Source organism: Stegodyphus dumicola, chromosome 3, assembly GCF_044657685.1.
Source record: "Stegodyphus dumicola isolate Sdum_Otavi_A_Nest chromosome 3, ASM4465768v1".
Classification (NCBI taxonomy): domain Eukaryota; kingdom Metazoa; phylum Arthropoda; class Arachnida; order Araneae; family Eresidae; genus Stegodyphus; species Stegodyphus dumicola.
Window position 1 is genome coordinate 208,891,309 of NC_140770.1, and position 22,157 is coordinate 208,913,465.

Here is a 22,157-nt window from a genome sequence, read left to right on the forward strand (position 1 = left end):
TAACATAAATATTTTTTAGAAAATTTACAGCATTTTATTTTCGTAAATGTTATTTATTCATTTTCATGTTGGTTATAGCATTTCACAGCAATAAATACAACATTTATTTTATTTGGCAATTCTAAATAGGCAAAAGCAGAAACATAAAATTAATAAGGCAACATCCTTATAGGCAAAAGCAAGAAAAACAAACTAAAAGAGAAGAGAAACACGCCAAAGTAAAACATCAAATTAACAAGGCAGCAACTTTGTGTTTGGTATAGATTTTAATCAAGCCTATTGATTTCGATGACAAACAAGTACAGGTCCTTCTTCGTAAGAAGCAAAGAAATCTGTAACGAAGGGAAAGCCATGGTTGTATTTATATCCAAAAGGAGTAAAACAAACGACAAGGTAACGCATCTGTCAGCAGAGATATTAATGAAAATTTTAAAAATTAACAGAATTTTAAAAGCGTTAGCAAGGACTGGATTGGAATTACAGCTATTAACTAAACAAGATAGATCTTTATAAATGTGAAAACCTTCAAGAAAATCCACGTTTTTGATAACTTTTGTACGCCGAAAGTCAAAATTGTAATTAAATTTCCAACTATGATTAACTATCGAAGACATGTCAATTTCGCCTTTTCGGACATAAGCCTCGAGTTTCTTGATGCGAAATTTTAACGCTCTTTTAGTTCGGTCGATATATGTCAAATCACAATGACAAGGAATGCTACAAATTTCCCAAGAAATAAGTGGCGAAATACATAATAGTATAAAGAAACCATTTTGTGCTTAAATCGAGTGACATAACCTAGCATGGGGAGACAAACAAACAGAAAAAGGTTTACGGTAGAGCCTCATCAAATTTGGAAATTTGCTCCTCAGAATTTTTGCTTGCAACTGAAATCAATTACTTGAGATTAATTACAATTGGCTGAGGACTTTCTCCCGTGGTCATTGATAAAGTCTTTAAAAAATTTTATCTTTCCAACAAAGAAGACAATCTGCTGTTAAAAATAATATTAATAACCTTATTGTGCTCTCATTTCATCCTTCTGTCGGTTACAAAATTGCATAGATTCTCCAGAAGTTCCATTTTCTGGCCTATCCATGGTTCGATTCTTAATTTCTGGCATTAATTCTTGGAGAATTTATAGCATTTCTTGTCAGTGTGGTTTGATATATATCGGCCAAACTAAAATAACGTTAAAGTTTCATATCATGGAATACCAACCAATCTTATATCGGAAAAGGCGAAATTTGCATGCCTTCGATAGCTAATTATTAGTGGGAAATTTCACAATTTTGACTTTCAATCTGCAAAAATTATCCAAAAGTCTTCTTTCTTTGGCGAATTGGATTTTCTTTAAGCTTTTCAGATTCACAAAGCTTTATCTTGTTTAGTTAATGAGTTTAATCCAGTACTTCTTAACGTTTCTACAATTCTTTTAACTTAATTTTTCAATTTTCCTTGCTATTTCTGATGATAGATGGCGCTACCTTCACTTTAATCTTTTTTGGGTATAAATACAACCGTGGCTTTAATTTCTTTGCTCCTGATGAAGAGGGACCTCTACCTGTTTGCCCACGAAATTGATAAAGTCTTGACTAAAATCTACGCCAAAAGACAATGTTATTGCTCTGTTAATTTTATACTTTTTTTGTATTTATATAGTTTCCCACAAATTTTTGACAAACAGGTTCTTCTCTCTGGATAGAAACTGCTACTATTGGGGGGGAATCTAATTTTCGATTTTTTAGTGCGCTTTGCCTTGTAATATTGCAACAAAATCCATAATTACATCGTTAAAGTAATTATGTTCCATGTTTTTTCCCAGAAAGTAAACAAAGAGTAAATTACTCATATTACCAGTTTCTGTAATAACTCTTAAATCATCCGGGCGCAGAACTCGGAAATTAAGGCGAAAGAAATGCAACAATACGGCCTTAAAAAAGAATATTACTACACGAGCTATGAAAGCCAATGATGTTATTATAAGTAAGATGATGAACCAGAACCACAAGATCAAGAATATCTTCTCGTTCACAATATTGATCGCAAGTATGCAAAGCACAGACACGCTTCTAACTTTACCTGTTTCCCCGAAGTACCGAAATGTGCAGCTGGTGACTCTAGGAAAAACTTTTAAAAATGGATTCGATTTCAGGTTAGTATAATTTCTTAAATAATGAACAGCTTCGATGCCGAATGAATAGAATTGTCCATTGAGTACTAGATCAAGAAGCATCATTTGTCCTATTAAGTTCACTAAACACAAGATCTCACACAGGAAGTACTTGAAAATATAGGTGCTATCGATGTGCCATATTGTCCGGAGATGAGAAATTATTAGATCTTTACACTTGTTTTTTTCTTCTTTAGAGCAAAACCTGATGTCCCTCTCTAAAAGCCAAGAAAGCTTTCCACCTTCAAAATTCTTCCACAGCCAGTGCGGAAAGTAAAATAATACACTCTGAAAGAACAACAGGAATCCGATCCATTGATAATACGCGTGATAAATATAATTACTTTCATCTTGAGATGAAGAGACACCAGGATGAGGAGCTCCTTGGCTGGGCTGCAATAAATAAAGAAAGGATTTAAGAAAGTCGACACCAAATTATGACGAAGTAGAAATTACAGTTTTTACACTATAACCAAAAATTAAAAACGTAACTTTTATTTTCTCAAAACGAAATAAGTACATGCAAACAATACTTCTTATAAATACATTAAACGCTCCTCATTTAAATTTTTCTCATCCTCTGAACGAAGAATAAAATAATCAGTATCAAATAAATGCACTTAAAAACCAATGATTAGGAATAATTTAATAATTACTAATAAATAAAAATTTACAAACAGCGTACAGACGATTAAATTTATGAACATAAAATCATACAAGGAAAAGGTCTGAGTATAAATAAGTTGCTTTATTTTAAACATTAGTCACAAATTCATAGCTGCGAAATTAGGGGGTAAAAAGGGCGCGCCACGACGCACCGAGAAGATATAAAGCAAATTGAACACAAATTGATATGCATACACATACAGGTTTCGACGGAAAATACAAATTTTACATTTTGGCTGCAATGAATGAACGGTTGTCGCTACAGCGCATCTGATCTGCGCAACTGGCAGGATATTTAAGAGGAGAAATTACGATTCAGGTCATAAATTCTTCACGAATTTCATTCCGTGTACTCTGGTAGACAGTAACTATGCCTCGCATACAGATGCACAAACGATATGCGCAGATGTCAGAATTTAAGAGAGGTCGTGTAGTTGGACTCAAAGAAGCCGGTTGGACTTATCGGCGACTAGCTCGACATTTGAGCAGGAGCGATGGGTGAACTATGGCCGCACACAGCGTCAAGAAGGAAGCGGTAGTCCAAGAGAAACGGCAGAACGTGAAGACCGAGCAATCGTCAGAGCGGCACTCACAGCCTCAGATGCATCATTATCATCGATTGTACGTGCAACTAAGTGTTTCAGTGACCGCAAGGACCATTCATAGACGTCTCACAGAAAGGGGGCTGAGGTCACGGCGTCCCTTGCGCCGACTACCATTGACCTCTGTACAACGTCAAGCTCGTTATTTGCAGTGGTGTCGGGCTCATTCGCACTGGAATGTCACTGACTGGAGTAGAATAGCCTTCAGTGATGAGTCCTGCTTTGAACTGAGCCCTGATAACCAGCGAAGGCGAGTCTGGAGACACCCCAGACAGCAGTGTGATACCAACTTGTCTTCCAGCAGACAGCCGACAACCAGGAGTGATGGTCTGGGGGTGCCATTTCATTTCATAATAGGAACCCTTTGGTTGTCATCCGTCACAAACTTACAGCACAGCGGTACTTTGGCGAAAATCTAAGGCCCGTTGTGTTGCCCCTTCATGTCACGCCACCCTGGGCTTACATTTCAGCAAAATAATGTCCGCCCCCACACTGCACAAGCTTCTACTGCTTACCTTAGGGCTTGCCGAACATTACCTTGGCCAGCAAGGTCGCCGGATCTCTCTCCTATTGAGCACGTTTGGAGCATTATGGGCAGGGTCCTCCAACCAGCTCGGGATGCTGACGATCTAACGCGCCAATTGGACAGAATTTGGCACGATATCCCTCAGGAGGACATCCGCAAATTCTATCAATCGATACCAAGCCGAATAACTGCTTGCATAAGGGCTAGAGGTGGACAAACGAATTACAGTCAAAAGTCGTTAATCCGGAGTCGTCGTGACTTCGGCGATTCCGGATTATAGATGAACAGTTTAAATCTGGTAAGATGGCATGCAGAAATTACAAAATTAAAAATATGAAACCGTAATTTATGAAATAAAGAACAATTATGATCTAAAGAGTATAAAAAAGGCTTATTATTTATTTGTTTACTTTATTAAACATTTCTTTCAATGTAAGTTGTTTAAGTTGCTTCGTTTCATGTGATAATACTTTCTTTTTAATTTTATTAAACAGACATAATTTCTTTAGTTACAAAGTTCCGCCGTTCAAGTCCTATAATTGCTGTGTCGAGAATACCGACTAATTTGTCAATCGAAATGTTTTCGTTTTCAATAGCCTCTCTGTCACTTTCTTCACTGTCGGAAGCGAATTATAATGACGAGGAACTTGATTTAAATCCTATCAAAGACGGAGTACATCGAGATGAAATACTACATTTAGTAAGGAATTATAAGCCAAATAAAATAAAAACATCTGCCCTGAAGATAAGGATAGTGCTGACAGATCAACTTCCAATTCATTGCGCGCCGCGGCGTTTCTCCCCCCCCCCCTGTCGCAGAGCAGCGTGAAATTGATAAACAGATTTCGGATTTCAAAACATACTTTCGCTTTTTAGATTCTTTACATATTAGTAAATATATATATCGGAAATTCTATTTGACATAATCGAAAGTTCAAGCTTACTTTTATAAAATTGCTCTAACAGTCTGCAAAAAAATAATAAGCCGGATCCAATTCGAAGATTAAGGAACAACGCAAAATGCAACATTACCTGAATTAGATCATTTTTAGCTTATACCGTCCGTTATACATTAAATGCGCATGCGTAAACATATTATGCACTTCCGCACACGCATATTCGCAGCCGTAAAGGTCTTACGCGCACGCGTAAACGCCTATGCGCCTGCGTCAACGCGACGCATGCGCAGAAAGTTTGTAGCTTTGAGGCCCGGATTATGGGTGTCCGAATTAACGACTTTTGACTGTACTGACTTTTTCACTTTGTGAAGCTCTATCACTTCAATAAATCATCTAATTTTTCTCAAACTGTAATCATTTGTTTTTCTGTACATGTACTACTTTTCTACATGTACATCTTCTACCGATTTTCGTCCCATTCGGATAACTCCTTCTTGGTGCGTCAACTCCTTTTTTTTGGTCTAAGAGTGTACATGACTCAAATTAGAATAATTTTCTATATGATTATTATACAAAATATAAAAATGTTTAGATATTTTAAATATTATGTTCTTTCGTTAATTTTATTTTGTAATTTTCTTCCCCTTTATACTGAGAAAATTCTGAATAAGGAAGGAATCAATCAAAACACTTTTACATACCACGAAAAAAGTAACAATTAATATACATAATATTGTGTAAGTAAACTTAGTAATTAATGTAACTTAATGTAACTTAGTTAGTAAAGTTACACAAAATACAATACAAATATTAAGTGTTTGAATATTGGTTGAATCTTCATTGAAAGTTCTACAAATAATCTGTAGCATATTAAGATAATTAGATCAAATTTAAAAAGAAAACTGAGAGAGTTAAGATTTAATGTTTCTAATTAGATTTATCAGGAATTAAATGCATTTTTACATGCTTGTACGATGTAATGGAAGTATTGTAATCGCGAAAAGTATCGGATATCATATTTCAAAGGAAATATCCATTTCAACCGCCCTCGAAACCATTTGAACGATGATTTTGTGTAACATCTTTACGTACGGACATATTAATGGACTGTGTTTTCCAAAAAGAATTATAAATTAGATTTAAAATAGATTTAGAAAAGATTTTTTTCTTGACGTCTGTACGTACGTATTTCGCAACTCCAGAACGAGTAGCCCTAGAACATTGAAATTTTGTACATGAGACTGCTATAACATCATATATAAATATACATATACACTACTGGCCATTAAAATTGCTTGACCCGAAAGGAATGATCTGACGAACGGCACAATCACATTAAAGGAAGAAGTTGGGATATACAAATGGATTAGTATCTCAGCGCAATTAGACAAAGCAGGAACATCTGAATCACTGCATAAAAGAAAAGTTGTGTAGTGGATTTCTCATTCGGAAAGTGCTTTGAAAGGTCGGAGTTTGCCCAAAATATCATGTTATGACTCGGATAAGAAGAGGTAATGCTTACCAGCTAGTTTGGAAATTCGAGAGGCAAGATCGTTGCCCATCAAAAGTGTAGATTATCATTTCGTGATATCGCCTGTCGCACTGGTCGACATCCAATCACTGTCATGCGAATATGGAATCAATGGATTGCTGAGGGTCATACTCAACGGCGTGCACGAATTCAACTCCCTCCCATGACCAGAGAGGACAGACAATATTGTCAGGTCAGCTCTGCAAAACCGAACGACCACATCACGGACTATTACCATTAGTCAGGAAATGGCTATGTTTGCAGCACGCTCAGTATCAGCTCGTAAGTTGCGTCGAGGTTTCGCCTTCTCTTGACAATGAAGCACAGAGAGAGACGGCGACTATGGTGCGACAAATGACAAAGCTGGACACAGGAGTGGCAAAATGTCGTCTTTTCAAAAGAGTCCCGGTTCTACGTGCAGTATTCTGATGGCCGTATACGTGTCTGAAGTGTCCGAGGAGACCGCACGTCACCTGATTGCATTCGATATCGGCATAGGGGCCCTGCACCTGGTGTGATAGTTTGGACAGCCATTGGGTTGGTTGGTTGGTAACGGAGGACGGGGACGCCTGATGTCTAACAGAGGTAAACAGGCATGTGTCCCGCGCCCTCCACTAACCAGGAACAACTCCCTGGGGCCTCAAGAGGCCGCCTCGGGAGCTTTTTAGGATGTTAACAAGATCATTTACATGGCCATACAAGGGCAGATTGCATTCGTTTTACCGTTTTGACATTTGTTGTTGCAATTTGCTATGGTAATTTTGCACATTCACAATAAAATTCTAATAAAAATACAAATTAAATATACAGATACAAAAATACAGTTACAAAATAATAGGATCAAAATACAGGCTCATAGGGAAAAAATAAATAAATAAATAAATAAAATAAAATAAAATAAATAAAAATTAAAAAAATTAAGTATTATGCATATACAGAAGAGGAAATGTTAAATACATTTGATTGTACATTATTTGAAAGGTGTCTGTAATAGGGACTTATGTAAATTTTAGGAGTAGACTTATGTGTCTGAGAATGTGGAACTGCATGCTGACTTAGTTAGTGTATCATGTCTTGAGAGTTTTGGTTAATGAGGAGAGCACAAATCTTGGCCCATTCTCTTGAGCTTGTTAACAACTTTGCAAATTGTATTTACTGCCGGTTTGTGCTTTATAAGGAAGCGGTGATAAGCTTCACTATTGTTGATAGGAAGAGGGAGGTGATTTCCTGCTCTCAGATGGCATTCAAAAACATAGTGGTCTGGGGAGCCTTCCGCTCCGCAGGCGCATATGTCCGTGGTTGTTATGCCATGTCTATTGAAGTAGGTCGGGAATGGGCCGTGTCCCGTAATATAAGCCGTAAGAGGAGCTATTGCAATGTTGCGTTCAGTGCTGACTTTCGGGAGGTAGCTGTATGTACGTCTTCCAGTTGTGCAGTGCGTCCAGTCTTCCTGCCAAAGATTTAGGCCTTGACCCCGTAATAGCCCTTTGAGGTAGGAAGGAGGGGCTGGGATTGTGATTTTTTCAGCTTCTGGATCAGTGGCTGCTTGCTTGGCCAGGCTATCAGCTGCTTCATTCCCCTCATTTTCTGCATGTGCCTTGATCCATGTTAAGGAGAGATGTTTCTGCGGGTTGCGCTGTAAAAGTTGTTGTAATTTGATGATCAAGGGCGAGGTGTGGTTGTGATTATCTAGTGCTAGAAGCGTTGACATACTGTCAGTGAAAATTTTCGCCCGTTCTATATTATTATTGAAAATGTAATCTACCGCGGTTATAATTGCTTGCACCTCCGCCTGGAACACACTGTTGTTTAAGTCAAGGCGTCCTTTCCATACATGGTTGATTCTTCCTTTGTCATAGTGTGCAAAAGGCGCTGCCTACTCCATCTTCCTGCTTAGAGCCGTCGGTGTATATTTGCGTATCCCTTGAAACTCGCGTCATTGACAGTGGCTGTATCCGTGAGATGGTAATTCTTATTCCTGTGCCTTTACGTGCAGGATGAGTGTGAAGAGTGTTACCTAGGCTTTGAAATTGCAGAGGGCTGTATGTTATGTTGCCAAATGTTGCATCTTTGCGGAGGTATATGAGGGTGGTGTACACTGCCTCTTGTTCTGCCCGTATGTGGAGTGGAATGAGCCCTGCAAGGACTGTCGCTGAGCTGGTGGCTGTGGTGCGGTACGCTTTACAGAGATTCAGGGCGAATGGTCGTTGAAGAGATGTAAGATGTTTGATCTTTCGTCCTCCCATCGGTTGGGCCCATACGGCAGCAGCATACAAGACTATTTTTTCAGCTACCACATGGTAGAGGATCTTCTGAATATGATGATTCTGACCCCAGTTTTTATCTTGGAAGGCGCGGGCCTTTCTGGCTATAGCTGATGTTTTGTTTTTTAGTTCTTGGATGTGAGGGATCCAGGTTAGTTTTTTATCCCATATTACACCTAGGTATTTTAGCGTTTGGACAATCTTTATGTTGGCTCCTTGTAGTTTGATGCAGGGGCGGCGCGTTGGATTCGTGCCTGCTTTGGGTATTATTATTGCTGATGACTTTGCGGTAGAGATTGTAAGCTTTAAGTTGCTGCAGATATTGGCGAGGAGGGAGCAGACTTCGGTGCCGTTTTTCTCGAGCTCCGCACGAGTGCGACCTTTGACAAGAAGAGCTGCGTCGTCTGCGTAGGCGATGACACTTGTATGTCGTGGCCAGTTTGCATCCAGTACACAGTTGAATGTTAAATTCCAGAGAATCGGTCCAGCACAAGAGCCTTGGGGACATCCTCTTTCTTGCACTTTGAAGGTAGTGTCATTGTTGATGGCTATGAGAAGACTACGATTCTCTAGATAACTACTAAAAACGCTGAAGAGGTTGGATGGACACTGTGCGTCTCGGAGGGCCTGTCTTATCGCTGGCCACCAGAGTGTGTCAAACGCACTCTGGAGGTCAATGGATATGAAAGCTGTATGGAAACCTGTGGTGCTATTGCGTTGAATTGTTTCACGAATTTTGCAGAGGGCGTGCGTAGTGGACAGACCAGTGCGAAAGCCATACTGCCTGGGGCTGAGATGATTGTTGCTATGGAGATGATATTTTAGTCTGTTAACAATTAATTTCTCGTAAATTTTGCCCAGGGTTGGCAAAAGGCATATCGGGCGAAAAGAGCGCGGGTCTTGCGGGCTTTTATTCTTTTTCAGGAATAGGACAACTTGTCCTTTCTTGAATGCCTGCGGGAATATTTGGTTGTCAAACAGTTGGTTAAAGAATTTGTAGAAGAAGGAGGGACGTGCTTTGTAGGCAACTTTGATGATGCTATAGTCCAAGCCGTCTGGACCGGGGGCCATTTTCAGGGGTAGGTGTTGCAAAATTTGCTTGACTTCCTTGTCACTAAATGGTATATCACGTGGAGTCGGTGGGATGGTGGTATTCATGCGAACAATTTTCTGTGCTGGCGTATCTTCCTCCGCGTTGTCTGTGGGGAAGACTCCGTTAAGGATTGTGGTGGCTGTATTTTGTACTGGATTGTCGTTGCTTGTATTTGGTGGCTGCATGAAGATTTGAGCTGGCTGATATATTTTACTTGAGGCTAGCTTGTGGAGGATTCCATACGGATTGCTGTTTTCGGTGCAAAGCCATTGGGTACACGACACACACATCTCTAGTTAGGATCGACGGTAATTTGAACTCAGATGGATGCATTTCTGACATCTTACGTCCAGTAGCTGTGCCTTATCTTCGAGGCCCCCAAACGCCATGTTCCAACAGGATAATGCAAGACCACATGTTGCACATTGTGTTCTGACCTTCCACGATACGCAGGGTATTAGATTGCTGCCCTGGCCTGGCCTGCACAGTCTCAAAAATCTGTCATCCACTGAAGACATCTGGTCATGGGTTGACTAGTCCGCAATTCCTATGCAGCTAATACGATTGATAAAGCATGGCATAGACTTCAAGCAGCATGGTATGAGTTGTCCGTTTCTGTCATCCAAGTCCAGTTTGACTCTATTCCTAACGCGGTAAGGCCCGTTTTAGCTGCCAGGGTGGCAGCTGTTTATACTAACTTCGCATCCTTGTAAACCTCCAAAAATGCTTACAAATTTAATCATTTTGTCTTCATGCCATACTGTTTAGGCAATACTGTTTTTTTATATTTGCTTTTCTTCATGGTGTTGCAAGCTGACCTATGCTTGATATATATATATTCTTATTATATTGCCTAGCTTGGTGAGCACAGTTTTTTATTCTTATATGTTGGTAAATTGTGCATTGTTTGCTTTAAAAGTGATTGAATTGTGTGATTTTTATGCCTTTAGCTAATTTGCATGCAATAATTGTAGAACTATCAACAATTTAAAAGTTTAAGTGGCCAGTTAAGAACGGCGATTTGTTTACATTTTCTTAGTAGAGTAGTGAATTAAAAGTCAGTTTCTACACCTTTAGTGTCTTTTTGGGGAGTGGGACCAAAAGCAAACTTTTAGTTTTGTGCGTCGGAAAATCTGCTTTCTTGCCCGCTGGCTGAATTGCTTGCTTTTGCGTAGTAACTGTAATTTTGATTGTAATTTTTTTTACACTCACTGTATTTGGTGTTTTTATATTTTTCTATATTTTACAATTTTTAATAAAAATGTTTTGAGTATTTATGTATTTTTTCTGTGAGAACTGAATTAATGAATAAGATCTCTCTCTCTCAGGAATTCGAGTAAATAAGTTTAAATGAAATGCAGTAAAAATTGTGTATAATTGAATAGGCCATATAAAGAAGTCATGTAGTGTTCACATCAGATTTTTAATTAAAGCAAACGGATTGAAAAGTAAGATAATAATAATCTTAAGATTTGCATTTGCCGCTTTTAAATACCTTAGTTTGCTAATCAAAAGCAGACAAATTAAATTTGAAATATTTACATTTCTCCAAATTGCGAGAGATTCGAATGAAAGTGAAAGAACTTATTTACAGCATTCACTTAAGAGTGAATCAATACAAAATTGTGTTTCGAGACTAATAGCCCTTTTGCGCTGATAAGAAAAATTATACTAAAAACCGCTAGAGATAGGGGAATGGAATTTGAACACTTTTTAGTCTATTTAGTTCTATTATTTTCATTTATTGCTGTGAAATGTTTCCCTTAATACAGAGTAAAAATTTAAAATTTCGAAAATCGGTATCTACCAGGAGCTTTAAGTAAAACCGGGAGAGTTAGCGGCTATCCAAATTACTTTATTCAGTTAATCAAACCTGGTATCAATAGTGCATAAAATGTCTGACGTACACAGTATAGTTTGATATAATCCCATTTTCTAATTCGAAACTTCTGTGAGTTTTATATAACGTAAACTCATATGTAATATATGATGAAATATGTAAACTCACAGAAAATATTTATGCCAATATTTTTATGTCATGTGATAACGCTGACCGTGAGTGATCGTATTTATTTTCGTTTAATAATATTAGCATCAAGTCAATCACTGAACACAGTCAATTAAGCTGTAATGTTGTGCGCTTCCAACCTGCACGCAACAATAGTGGTGACTGCTGAGAACTGGAAAGTAGACAAAGTCTTGAGAAGGGTTTAAATCCCTTTTTATTCAACTTTAGAAATTACAAGTGCGTGCTCTTGACGCTCACAAACCACACCGACCGGGCGGTAAAATAAAAATAAGAAACTGAAAAGAGATAATAACAAGTGACTAACTACGAGGCTCTCTAAACGTAACTAACCTCACCGCGTTCTAAAATACCGCTGACAATTCAGCAAACTTCTGAATATTACGTTGAAAGATTAACAATCTGCCGAGGCAAGCACACAGGCCGAAACGCGTGGTTCTTCAATTTCTAACTAGCCACCTCCACGCCCGTGAAGCAAGAAAGCACACTTTCGAACTCGTTTCCCTTCTATTTAACTCAGATTACTTCCGCTGACAATTTGAATCCTTGCGCGTTCTACTAAAATTTACATACTCTGGCATTGGCAATTCCAGGGAAAAGTAAGGCTTGACAGGAAAGATAGTTTAAACTTGAAATAAATGTTAGTTAAAATATAAACCCTACAAAGCTAGCACTACGTTTTGAATTCAAACTGAGAAATTATACAGCAGCTACAGTAAAAAACATCAATAAAACATTCGCTGGAGGAACAACCAATGAAAGTAACCACTTCGCGTTAGTTTAAAGGAAATCTGAGGTTACAAAACGAACACCGTGGCTATCCTCCTTCCTCCATTGATTCTAATGAATTAAAGCATTTAATCGTACCAGATCCACAACTGCATAAAAGATCACCCGTACAATAAATGTGTACTTTTAACTGTTTTGTGGGCACTTACAAAGAAATAAAAGAAAAGTAAAGAGGCTCGACAAGCGGGTTCCGTACTCCACGAGTGTTCGGAAAGTGTGCTCTTGTATCTTGAGAAATTAAAAAAAAATTTTTTTTTTGCACTGAATTACGACTGTAATTTATAACTGGATATACTTAAGAAAGTTTACATGTTCGTCATAGCAGCTGAAAGTAAAAGATACTTCAAAAAGACCTTTAAAGACACTTTTGCAAGAAAGATGTTCCAGTTTTCCATTGGTGTTACTCATTCCTTATTCTTTCAACGAGGTGAAATGATAACTGCAGATCAAAACTGTACAGATATGCGGGCAATTCATGATAAATATTACCTCAAGCAACCCACATTAGTGAATTGACCTTAGAGTCCTACTGCTTTAGGATAACGGCTGACAGTATCAGCGTGAAAAGTGGACAGAGCATCAAAACTTTGCATATGCTCGTCGCACTACTGTACAGTTTTAAACACCTTTTAGATACGAAACTGTGTCTCATCCTCTATACTTCCCTAATATTTCCCCCAATAAGCTACCATTTTTTTCGGCGCTTGAGACATTTTTTGTTCAAGAAATACTTTGACAACAGCGTATCAGTTTATTTCGGAATGGAGGACTTAATCACTTCCAGATACTGGTTTTTACAAATATGGTATAAATAGCCTTCTGCCATATATACAACGACGCATAGATGTTGCTCGAAATTATTCCGATTAAAACAGGTATAGATATTGTTATTCTTTTATTCCCTTCTTTTTCCACTGTTCTTAAAAAATCGGCCATTTTATTTGCAGAAACCCAATATCTGAATACTTGAATATCACAATACGTTTCAAAATCCAGATTTCTGGAAAATGTCGAGTTCTCGAAAATACTAAATACAGTGAAACCCTGAAGAACGTGGCTTTTATGTCATTAAGACACTGTGCGCACGGAATCGCGTTCCGCAAAGTTAGCTTTCTGTGGAAAAAATGTGTTAAGTATAGTTCAACTAGGTCTGTATAATTCAAACAAACCTAAATAATTAAAAAGAGAAAAAAAAAAGGAAACAAATGTTAATTGAAAGGTATTTTTAATTAGTAGTTAGATAATGCAACGATTTTTGAAAAAAGCTAGTGATATTAGCTTGGCTGACACGAAGTTTCGCAGTAAGAAACGCAGAATTTTTTATTTCCTCTCATGAAATATCCCCCTTCTTTCTTTAGGTCAAACTCTATTGCAAAACCAGATAGCTCCTATGCATGTTTTAACAATTCGTTTTAAATTTCAGATCCTTATTTTCTTCATTATCCCTGCTTTCTCCGTGAAATGGTGAAGATACCAATTCTTCAGTCATTCTGGATTCATTCTTAGACGTCTCCTTCCTCCATAACTAAAACCTCCTTCGTCGCTAATTGCTTTTGCAATTTGTACCATTTCTTAACCCTCTCCGGCACGCTACCTTTCAAAGTCGGAGTTTTGATTAAAAAAAGGGTAGGCAGTCTAATTAGGCCTACAAGAGTACACAAGTAAAATTTTGTGAAGATACCACTTATCATTTTAATTCTGTGGGTGTGCCCAAAGTGGCACACTGATTGAATAGAGCTTCGAAAAGAGTGCTGAAACGAGCATTCTTGTCAATGAACTGACCGATCAGATGCGAAGAAACAAAGAATACAGACGCTCAGTTCTCCTGATTATCGGTGAGCCCAGTCTCGACGTTTGATTTTAAGCAAGATTTCAAGGTAAAAATTTAAAACTAATATAGAATAAAGAGATTAGCATACATCCAAAAAAAATAACATAGAATTTTTTTAAACAAATCCTTTTATACCCTAAAAAATTTGGAAGATTTCTTTGAAAAATGAGGGTCTTAAAAAACTAAACATGGCTAAAATATATGGACTGGTTTGTGTTGAGCTGCCATCTACTATAAATAAAGAACGTTCAGAGTAACCTATAAATCCTTTTTCATTCAATTTTTCTGTGCGTACAGAAGGAAATTTTTAGGTGTGTCCAGACCGGACACACTGTGCCACAAAGGGTTAAGCTATAGCAACGAGGCTGAAACTCTGCAGCGTATCGCGTATATACGAAATTCTAAAATTGGACAAATTAAATGAAAAAATTAAGATAACTCGTATATCATCTTCCGCAAATCCGCGTTCGACAAGGTTTTACTGTAATGCATAAAGTAAACTAGTTTTTGTTACAAATACGCATAAAAAAAACTACGTAAAAGAGAGTAACAGTATATATAAGAAGGAAGAATAATCAATATATTGAATCATCTGGAATACTGCAACTCAGATAAATTTAACATTTAAAAAACACCACTCAGAATTCTTACCGTTAAATTCATGGCTGTTTGAACAGTGTATGTTGTAGTAATGAAGCAGTAAGTATCCACTACTGCAGAATAAACACGCAGATCTGGGGAACATTTGATGGGTTCTCCAGCATACTGTTTGGTACTCACGATGATGCAAAAGAACAGTAAAAGAAGAACTGTAAATCTGTAGTGCAGTCGGAACACCCAATGGTCAATGTATATTTTCTTACCTTGTAATAAGCCCTTCAAAGCACTAAATACGTGAATCATGATGATTAACCTGGAATTAGTGGAAAATGGTAGTTAATTAAATTGTTTAGCACGTCAGTTATCTGAACATATCTCCATTAGATCAAATTCAAAATGAAACTGAAATTAAGCATGAAAACCAGATGATTTACGAGGTCTTCAAAGCTAGCGAAAATCATTGCATTTAAAATTTAACACTTAATAATATTTGAAAAGGAGCAGTATTTCTAAACATAAGCTACGATACATTCGATAAATATGAATTATTAAATTCCTTTAGCGCAGAGGTTTATCGATACTTTGTTGTTTTGTTTAATAATAATAAAAAACCGGAGGAAGGAGAGAAAAGAAATGTTACTATCTCATGCATATTTTCACGCATACAACCAAGTACATAACTCCAAATAACTAAACCGACTAATATCACAGCCCATTCAGATCTCCTGAAATCCCAACTGTCTGCTTTTTTCAAAATATGTTCAAGATTGATCCTAAATATCATTCGATGTTCTCTATCGCTACATACTCTTCTATCCTGAACAATTCGGATTTGAAAGCATATGTAAAACGGACTATCAGTATTTAAGCATTAATAAACATTCTTACTGAAGGATATAATTCAAATAACTTTAAAAAGTGATTTTCTTAGACAAAGCCTTCAGCAGAATTAAGCACAAAACCTTAATATATAAACTAATCAATTTCAACTTCTGATAGGCACCTCAAAGTTGAAAATAATTTCTCCATCAGAACGAAGCTTAAGCTGAGTTCCTCAAAAGTCTGTACTTGCTCCATATTTATTCAATATTGTTGTGTTTTTGCACGGGTTCATGGATTTGGAGTGATTGACGACAAGACTTGATGAAGAATCAGACACAATTTATATTTAGGCAATGTTACTCAGGACAACTCCAAAAACACGTTTACAGTCGTCGAAAAAATACGACAAACACGCTAAAACAACAGCAACACAGCCTTCAGGCTATCGGGCTATAACGGTGAAGACAGCTTCACGGCACAGCACCAGATTACAGCTCCCGACTCGGGCGATCGCTTTCGGAGCTTAACACACTCCAGATACTCTTCACGATAAAACTCATGATACACTTGACAATAAACTCGAGAAAACTCACGATACACTGCTACTCCGCGTACACGCAGGGCACATTCGAGAATATTCTGGGACAAACCGATAAGAATTCGTTCTAGAATAATCTCGCTCCGTCAATGGTTCACAGCTTCAAGGCAAAGCACCAGAGTACAACTCCCGACTCTGTTAGGTCGTTCTTGGAACTCTACGTACTCTCGAGACTCTGTTCACTACAACTCGCGATGCACTCAATTCACCAACTCGCGATACACTGACGAGACACACTTTCGCGATGCACTAACTCGCAATACACTCGACGACCAACTCAACACTAGACTGACGATCAACTCGATAGAGTCGCGATCAACTGCTACTCAGCGTATAGGCAGGGTTTATATAGATTTTGGGCTGCTTTCGAGAACTTTCTGGGCCAAACCGGTAAGCATTCGTTCTAGAAGGTTCTCCATTCGTCTACGGCATATCGCCAATTTCGTCGCTAAATGGGAGATCTGGCTATCCTGCCTTACCTTGCCATTTTCTGGCAACCGTAAACCCGATTTGGAGGGAAGCTATCTTACCGCGGCTAGACATTTCGTAACAATATCAAAGCTGACATTCCTCATCCCCAAAACTTAATTAGCTTCGTCTTTTGATGATGCTGCTACCTTTAACACCAAGTTTCATATAAGGATATTGTTCAAAATCAGTCGCAAAATTATCTAGGTGCTTTTAGAAGATTTGAGAACTTAGTTGATTTGAGAATAGCTATAAATATCCAAAAATTAACAATATATTTATGAAGGGTACAAGCAGAAACAAAGTACAAAAAGAAACTGTATGACAAAAATGAAACAGTATATTTTTAGTGTTACTTCTGCTAACTTGCTTACTTTAATGCGACATTTTGAAATAAGTATTCAAACATTTGGCTTTACCATTATCAATTTATGGGCAATAACAGATAGGAATCACGAACTTTTCATTAAAAGTCACCGTAATACATAAAATGCATATGCAGAACATACAGCAAAAAAAGCAATCTTTTGGAAGATCCTGATAATTTATAATAAAGGCCTTAGAAAGATAATAAACGCTCCTTAGTAGTATTGAAAATAGTATAATGCACCAAATCTAAACCACTGCACTTCATGGAATATTAAAAGTGCCAGTGTTAAATTTCATAAAAATATTAAAGAATACGCAAACGCATTCTTCAGAATACATAGCCTATTCCCTTCGGATAAGCATCAATATCACACCATTATTTTATTATTATAAAAATCTATTATTCCATAGATTTATATTTAAGGCTCCTTAAAGTGTACTTTCCATATTAAATTACAAAGCTGAACTTACAGATGCGGCATTCAAACATTGCCTGCTTCCATTCATTATCACATACAAGTGTCATTGTTTCAATTCTTGTATATAAAAGTAAACATGTTGCTACATTAGATGAAGTAAAAGAAGGCAATTTCCGCCCTCTGGTACTACAAGAAAGCATATGATTTTAAAGCTACTATTTATTCACAAAATGAGTCACAATACAAATTTCTCACGCCATTTATATACATTTTCATTCATTTGATGTGTTTCAGTTGAGTTAAGACCTTCAAAATTTCATTCGTTAGCCAGATTATACAAAACTTTTTACACTACAATGTAATTTGGGAAGGGGGGAATGCTGTAAACAACAACGTATGAAGCCAAAATCTGTCAATAGATAACGTGCCTAAAATGGTCATATGGTTGAAAAAGATAACTTCTGACTCAAGGCTAAGATACATAAAGTTATTTTGGAAGGTTATTGCAAACGGCTTATGATGCCTAAAGAAATAAAAACAGTAAAGTATCATATAATATATATAATGTTTAACGTGCGCAATTCCAAATTCGTGTAATTATCGGGATTTTTAAGCGAAAACAAGTAGCTGTGTACATGGGAAGAACAACATAATGTATGTACTTTACGTTTTTAATTGTTTTCATCTGATATGTTGATAATGCTTTCCGAGTTACTTTAAATATCATTAGTTTGACGCCCTTTCTGAAATATCGTTTTAATTGCCCCTTATATGTAACTTTTACCAGACCAATAAATTTATTAGACAAAACTGAATACAAAGAGTATTTATTCACTGGTAAATATATGTCACATCTTCTCATCGACTACTACAAGTTGCATCGTAACAAAAATTTTAAAACAGCTTTAACAAAGATCAGAATCCGAAATTTCTTTCCGGAGCTGTAAAACCCTAGAATTTTTCTACTGAAACTTAAGTTGATATGAATGACTTCAACAGATTATATTAATTCTTTTCATAGTGATGTAAATATTATGAAATAGAAACTTGATGCCTTCATCACAGACACCGGCCCTCACTTTAAATACCGCAACTTGTTTGTTGCAGTTTCTAGTATCAAATAGCATGTAGTTGGCCTTTACCTCCTTACTCGCTAATTCCCCGCGATTTCTTCCTCATTTTGCACTTGAAAACCAGCTGAAATTAAAAGACCAATCCCATAAACAAGATGGAAGAAGAAATGCAAACAACATTATATATTTTAAATAGAGAATACTGGGATTGTATCCACTCTGCAGCCGACAGCTCCTTTGAAGGTAGACAAATAACTGCCACTGAACGTCTGACATTTCCTATGTATTCCTTGTTTGTGAATGGCTGGCTGAAATTTTCCATAATTTCCCACGAAAAATGCTGCTACATTTTTTATATATAGCCACTTTAAAATAACCGCGCAACATAATCATAGAAAAGTTATTTTCTTAATGAATTACATCAAAAGTGCCAAATTAATTGACTGTATAAATACACTTCCATTTAAAGTATGTAAAACTAAACTTCAGCACTATTTTTTTTATTTTATGTTCTTTATTATTGCTTTGAGGACTTCCAAACTTTAAAAAAAAAAAATATTACATGAGCATCCATCCTATGAAATTAACAGTTCCCTTGACAACATGAGGGAAAGATATCTTCAAAATTACTTTAGAAAAACCTTCGAAAATAAACACCTACTAGTGTTCCTCTTAATACCTTTAAAGGTTGAGAAGAAAAAGGAAATACGACTTTAATTAAGGTACAAGATTTTAAAAAGCTAGGCATTCTTTTAAAAAGGGGAAGGCTTATGAAAACTTTTATTTCGGCCCATTCAGTTTCATCAAGGAGCTTGGTAATCTCGCAAGAAATTCTAAAAGAGGTTATGTAAGAGATTGTTAAACATTTCTGGGCTCTGCCTGATTAACTAAAACCTGGTTTAAATCTGAATGAAAATAATGACCTCTATTCAACAAAAGCAGTTTTAGAAGAAAAATTTATAGTTAAAAAACTCTGAGAATTACCAGTATATAATTTTAAAGAAATTAAATTTTTAATCAGGAACTTATATAAAAATAACACACAGAAGCGTTTTATACTGTAATACAAATGGTTACATGTAAAAGCATAAATACTCTTTCTCGAATACAAATCTTTTTTGAAATATTAATGACAGATATGTATCTATCTGTAATCTAAGTAGGTATGATGATAGATTTATAAATATAAACGGTCAAATTCACAAATCAAACAGAAAAAAAAATTAATTTTATTCAAAATATTAAACCTATTATTTTTGCTCTAATGAACAGACTGCAGTTCCGAGTTTTCATAACTTTGCAATGATGTGAAACTCTTTTTTCAAGTTGATTAGGTAAATTTAAGATAGTTGTATGCATTTTGTTTCTTGTGGTACTGAAAAAGCATAATCAAACACTACAATAGGGATTCTAAACCAGGGAGCGGGAAATTTTCTCTGGAGGCAATTTCAGTTTCGAAGGGGGGGGGAAGAATTAGGTTGGCTTTTTTTTTAGCTGTTAAGTATTTAGTTTTATTTTATGAACATAAAAAACAACTTTTATTTAAGTTTTGGTGTTTATCGACATTTTGTATATATTTTGTTATTTTCTAAAACATGTTTGAAAATAATCTAAATAAATAAATATATGTATCTTTCAAGTTTTGAAAAGGAATGATCTTAGAGCAATGGTGAAAGGAAGGCTGGGATGATAGAAGAACGCTTAATGCCTTCTTACTTCTGATTTTCAACAAGTATCATAATTTTATTTGCGATTAATACTTCACTCTCATGACTTTCATTGTCGAAAAAATTCCGTACATATAAATGTTTTTCTTACAAATAAATAAAGAATATAACACTTCCTTAAAAAAAATTAAGGTGGTTGCTATTATCTGTCTCTTTACACAAAGTTATTTTTGTCATTGAATGAGCTATGCTATCTCCGATCGTTAAGAACATACTAAATTCACCTTCATCCGCATTGTTCTTAACAAATGTCCTTCCCTTCAATTTCTCTGTAAACGACATTCATTGAAATATTCTTCGAATGAATTACTTTTTAGAGAGGTAATAATGATTTGATGTGATTATATAATTAATGAATCAAACATTCACTTATATAAATACACTTGTAAAACTAAAATGTTATTTATACACCACAGTACCACAATACCCTCTCGGGTGACACTGTGGTTAAGATCGCTAAATACTTGACCCATTTTCAAATCCGGAAAATAATATGCTTTTTGAGAGCTCTTCGTGATTTCCTCCATGTATAACGTGAATACTAGGCATTTCCTTTACAAAGTCTTCTAAGAAAACTCCCTTCCATCAGTGATATGAATGAACTTCCTCATGAACTCTGCAATATTCTGTAAAGAATTTTTTTCCTTCCTTACCACGCGCCTTCGTGGTATAATTGGAAGCACGCTTGACTAGCAATCCGAGAGTCCAGAGTTCGGATTCCGACGACGGATAATTTATTCCTAGTCCAAAACTTCAAATTCCTCTTTGCTGCTCCAAACATTTCAAAATCGCTCTACATGTACAATCAAAGGAATAATTTGTCACCCTCTGGATTTTCCGACTGAGTTGCCTGCTGCCCAGTAAGTGGGGGAAGAGAATGTACGGAATTCTTTCCTCCTTCCTAACCAGATGCATTCGAGGTGTAACCGGAAGTACGTCAGGCTAGCAGTCGAGAGACCCGGAATTCGAATTTTTTTTTCCTGCTTCGAATTATCTTGTTTTTTGATCCAAAATAAATCTAATGACACTACAATTCATATAATCCAATCATTTATAATTTAGAAAAAATTTTAATTTTTGGTTAGAAACTAACAACATAATTCTCACAAATAAATAAATGTTGGTATTCCCTACGAGTTCTTACTATGAGAAAGATTATATTTCTTCATGAAATAACAAATAAAATTGTATCCGTTTCTTATTTATGTATTCTACATACCAGAGCTGCAAACGACTCACGAAAAGTAGTGCATTTCGTAAATTTTGGTTTAAACATTTTTCGTAAATATTTCCTATAGAATATTTACAAAAAAATTAATTACATTTATAATTCTGATACTCCTCCCGTAAATACATCCAACAAACGGCAAAATTTTTAAATAAAGAGTATTCAGTGGCTCGCATTTGTTTTCGGACACTTGTATTTTTGAAATTCATTTGCAAAGATCTCCTAAATACTGAAACACAGATTTCAATTTTTTTCCCAATATATTATTTTTCTGCATTTTAAGCCTTGCTTATGGTGAAATAAATATCAACAAAATATTCCTTGCAATAAAAGTTTATCAAAACATCTTTTTTAAAGATGGTAAGAGTATTCGAAATCTTTAACGTAAAGCATTCAACTACCTCTGATGTTAAACATTTCAAAGCTAAAACCAAGGAAGTGCATATTTATTTA

At 36.3% G+C, this 22,157-nt stretch overlaps 1 protein-coding gene across 2 annotated transcripts in view; it reads right to left on the reverse strand.

Moving 5' to 3' along the window:
* LOC118200873 (innexin shaking-B-like) overlaps nucleotides 1-22,157 on the reverse strand; it is a 25,622-nt gene continuing 3,465 nt past the window's right edge. For both annotated transcript variants that reach the window (XM_035372862.2, XM_035372861.2), the window contains exons 2-3: nucleotides 15,052-15,313; nucleotides 1-2,566 (exon numbers count right to left, since the gene is read on the reverse strand). In XM_035372862.2, the coding sequence (XP_035228753.1) occupies nucleotides 1,745-2,566; nucleotides 15,052-15,303 (1,074 nt within the window). In that variant the 5' untranslated portion in view covers nucleotides 15,304-15,313 and the 3' untranslated portion in view covers nucleotides 1-1,744. The remainder of the gene's footprint in view (nucleotides 2,567-15,051; nucleotides 15,314-22,157) is intronic.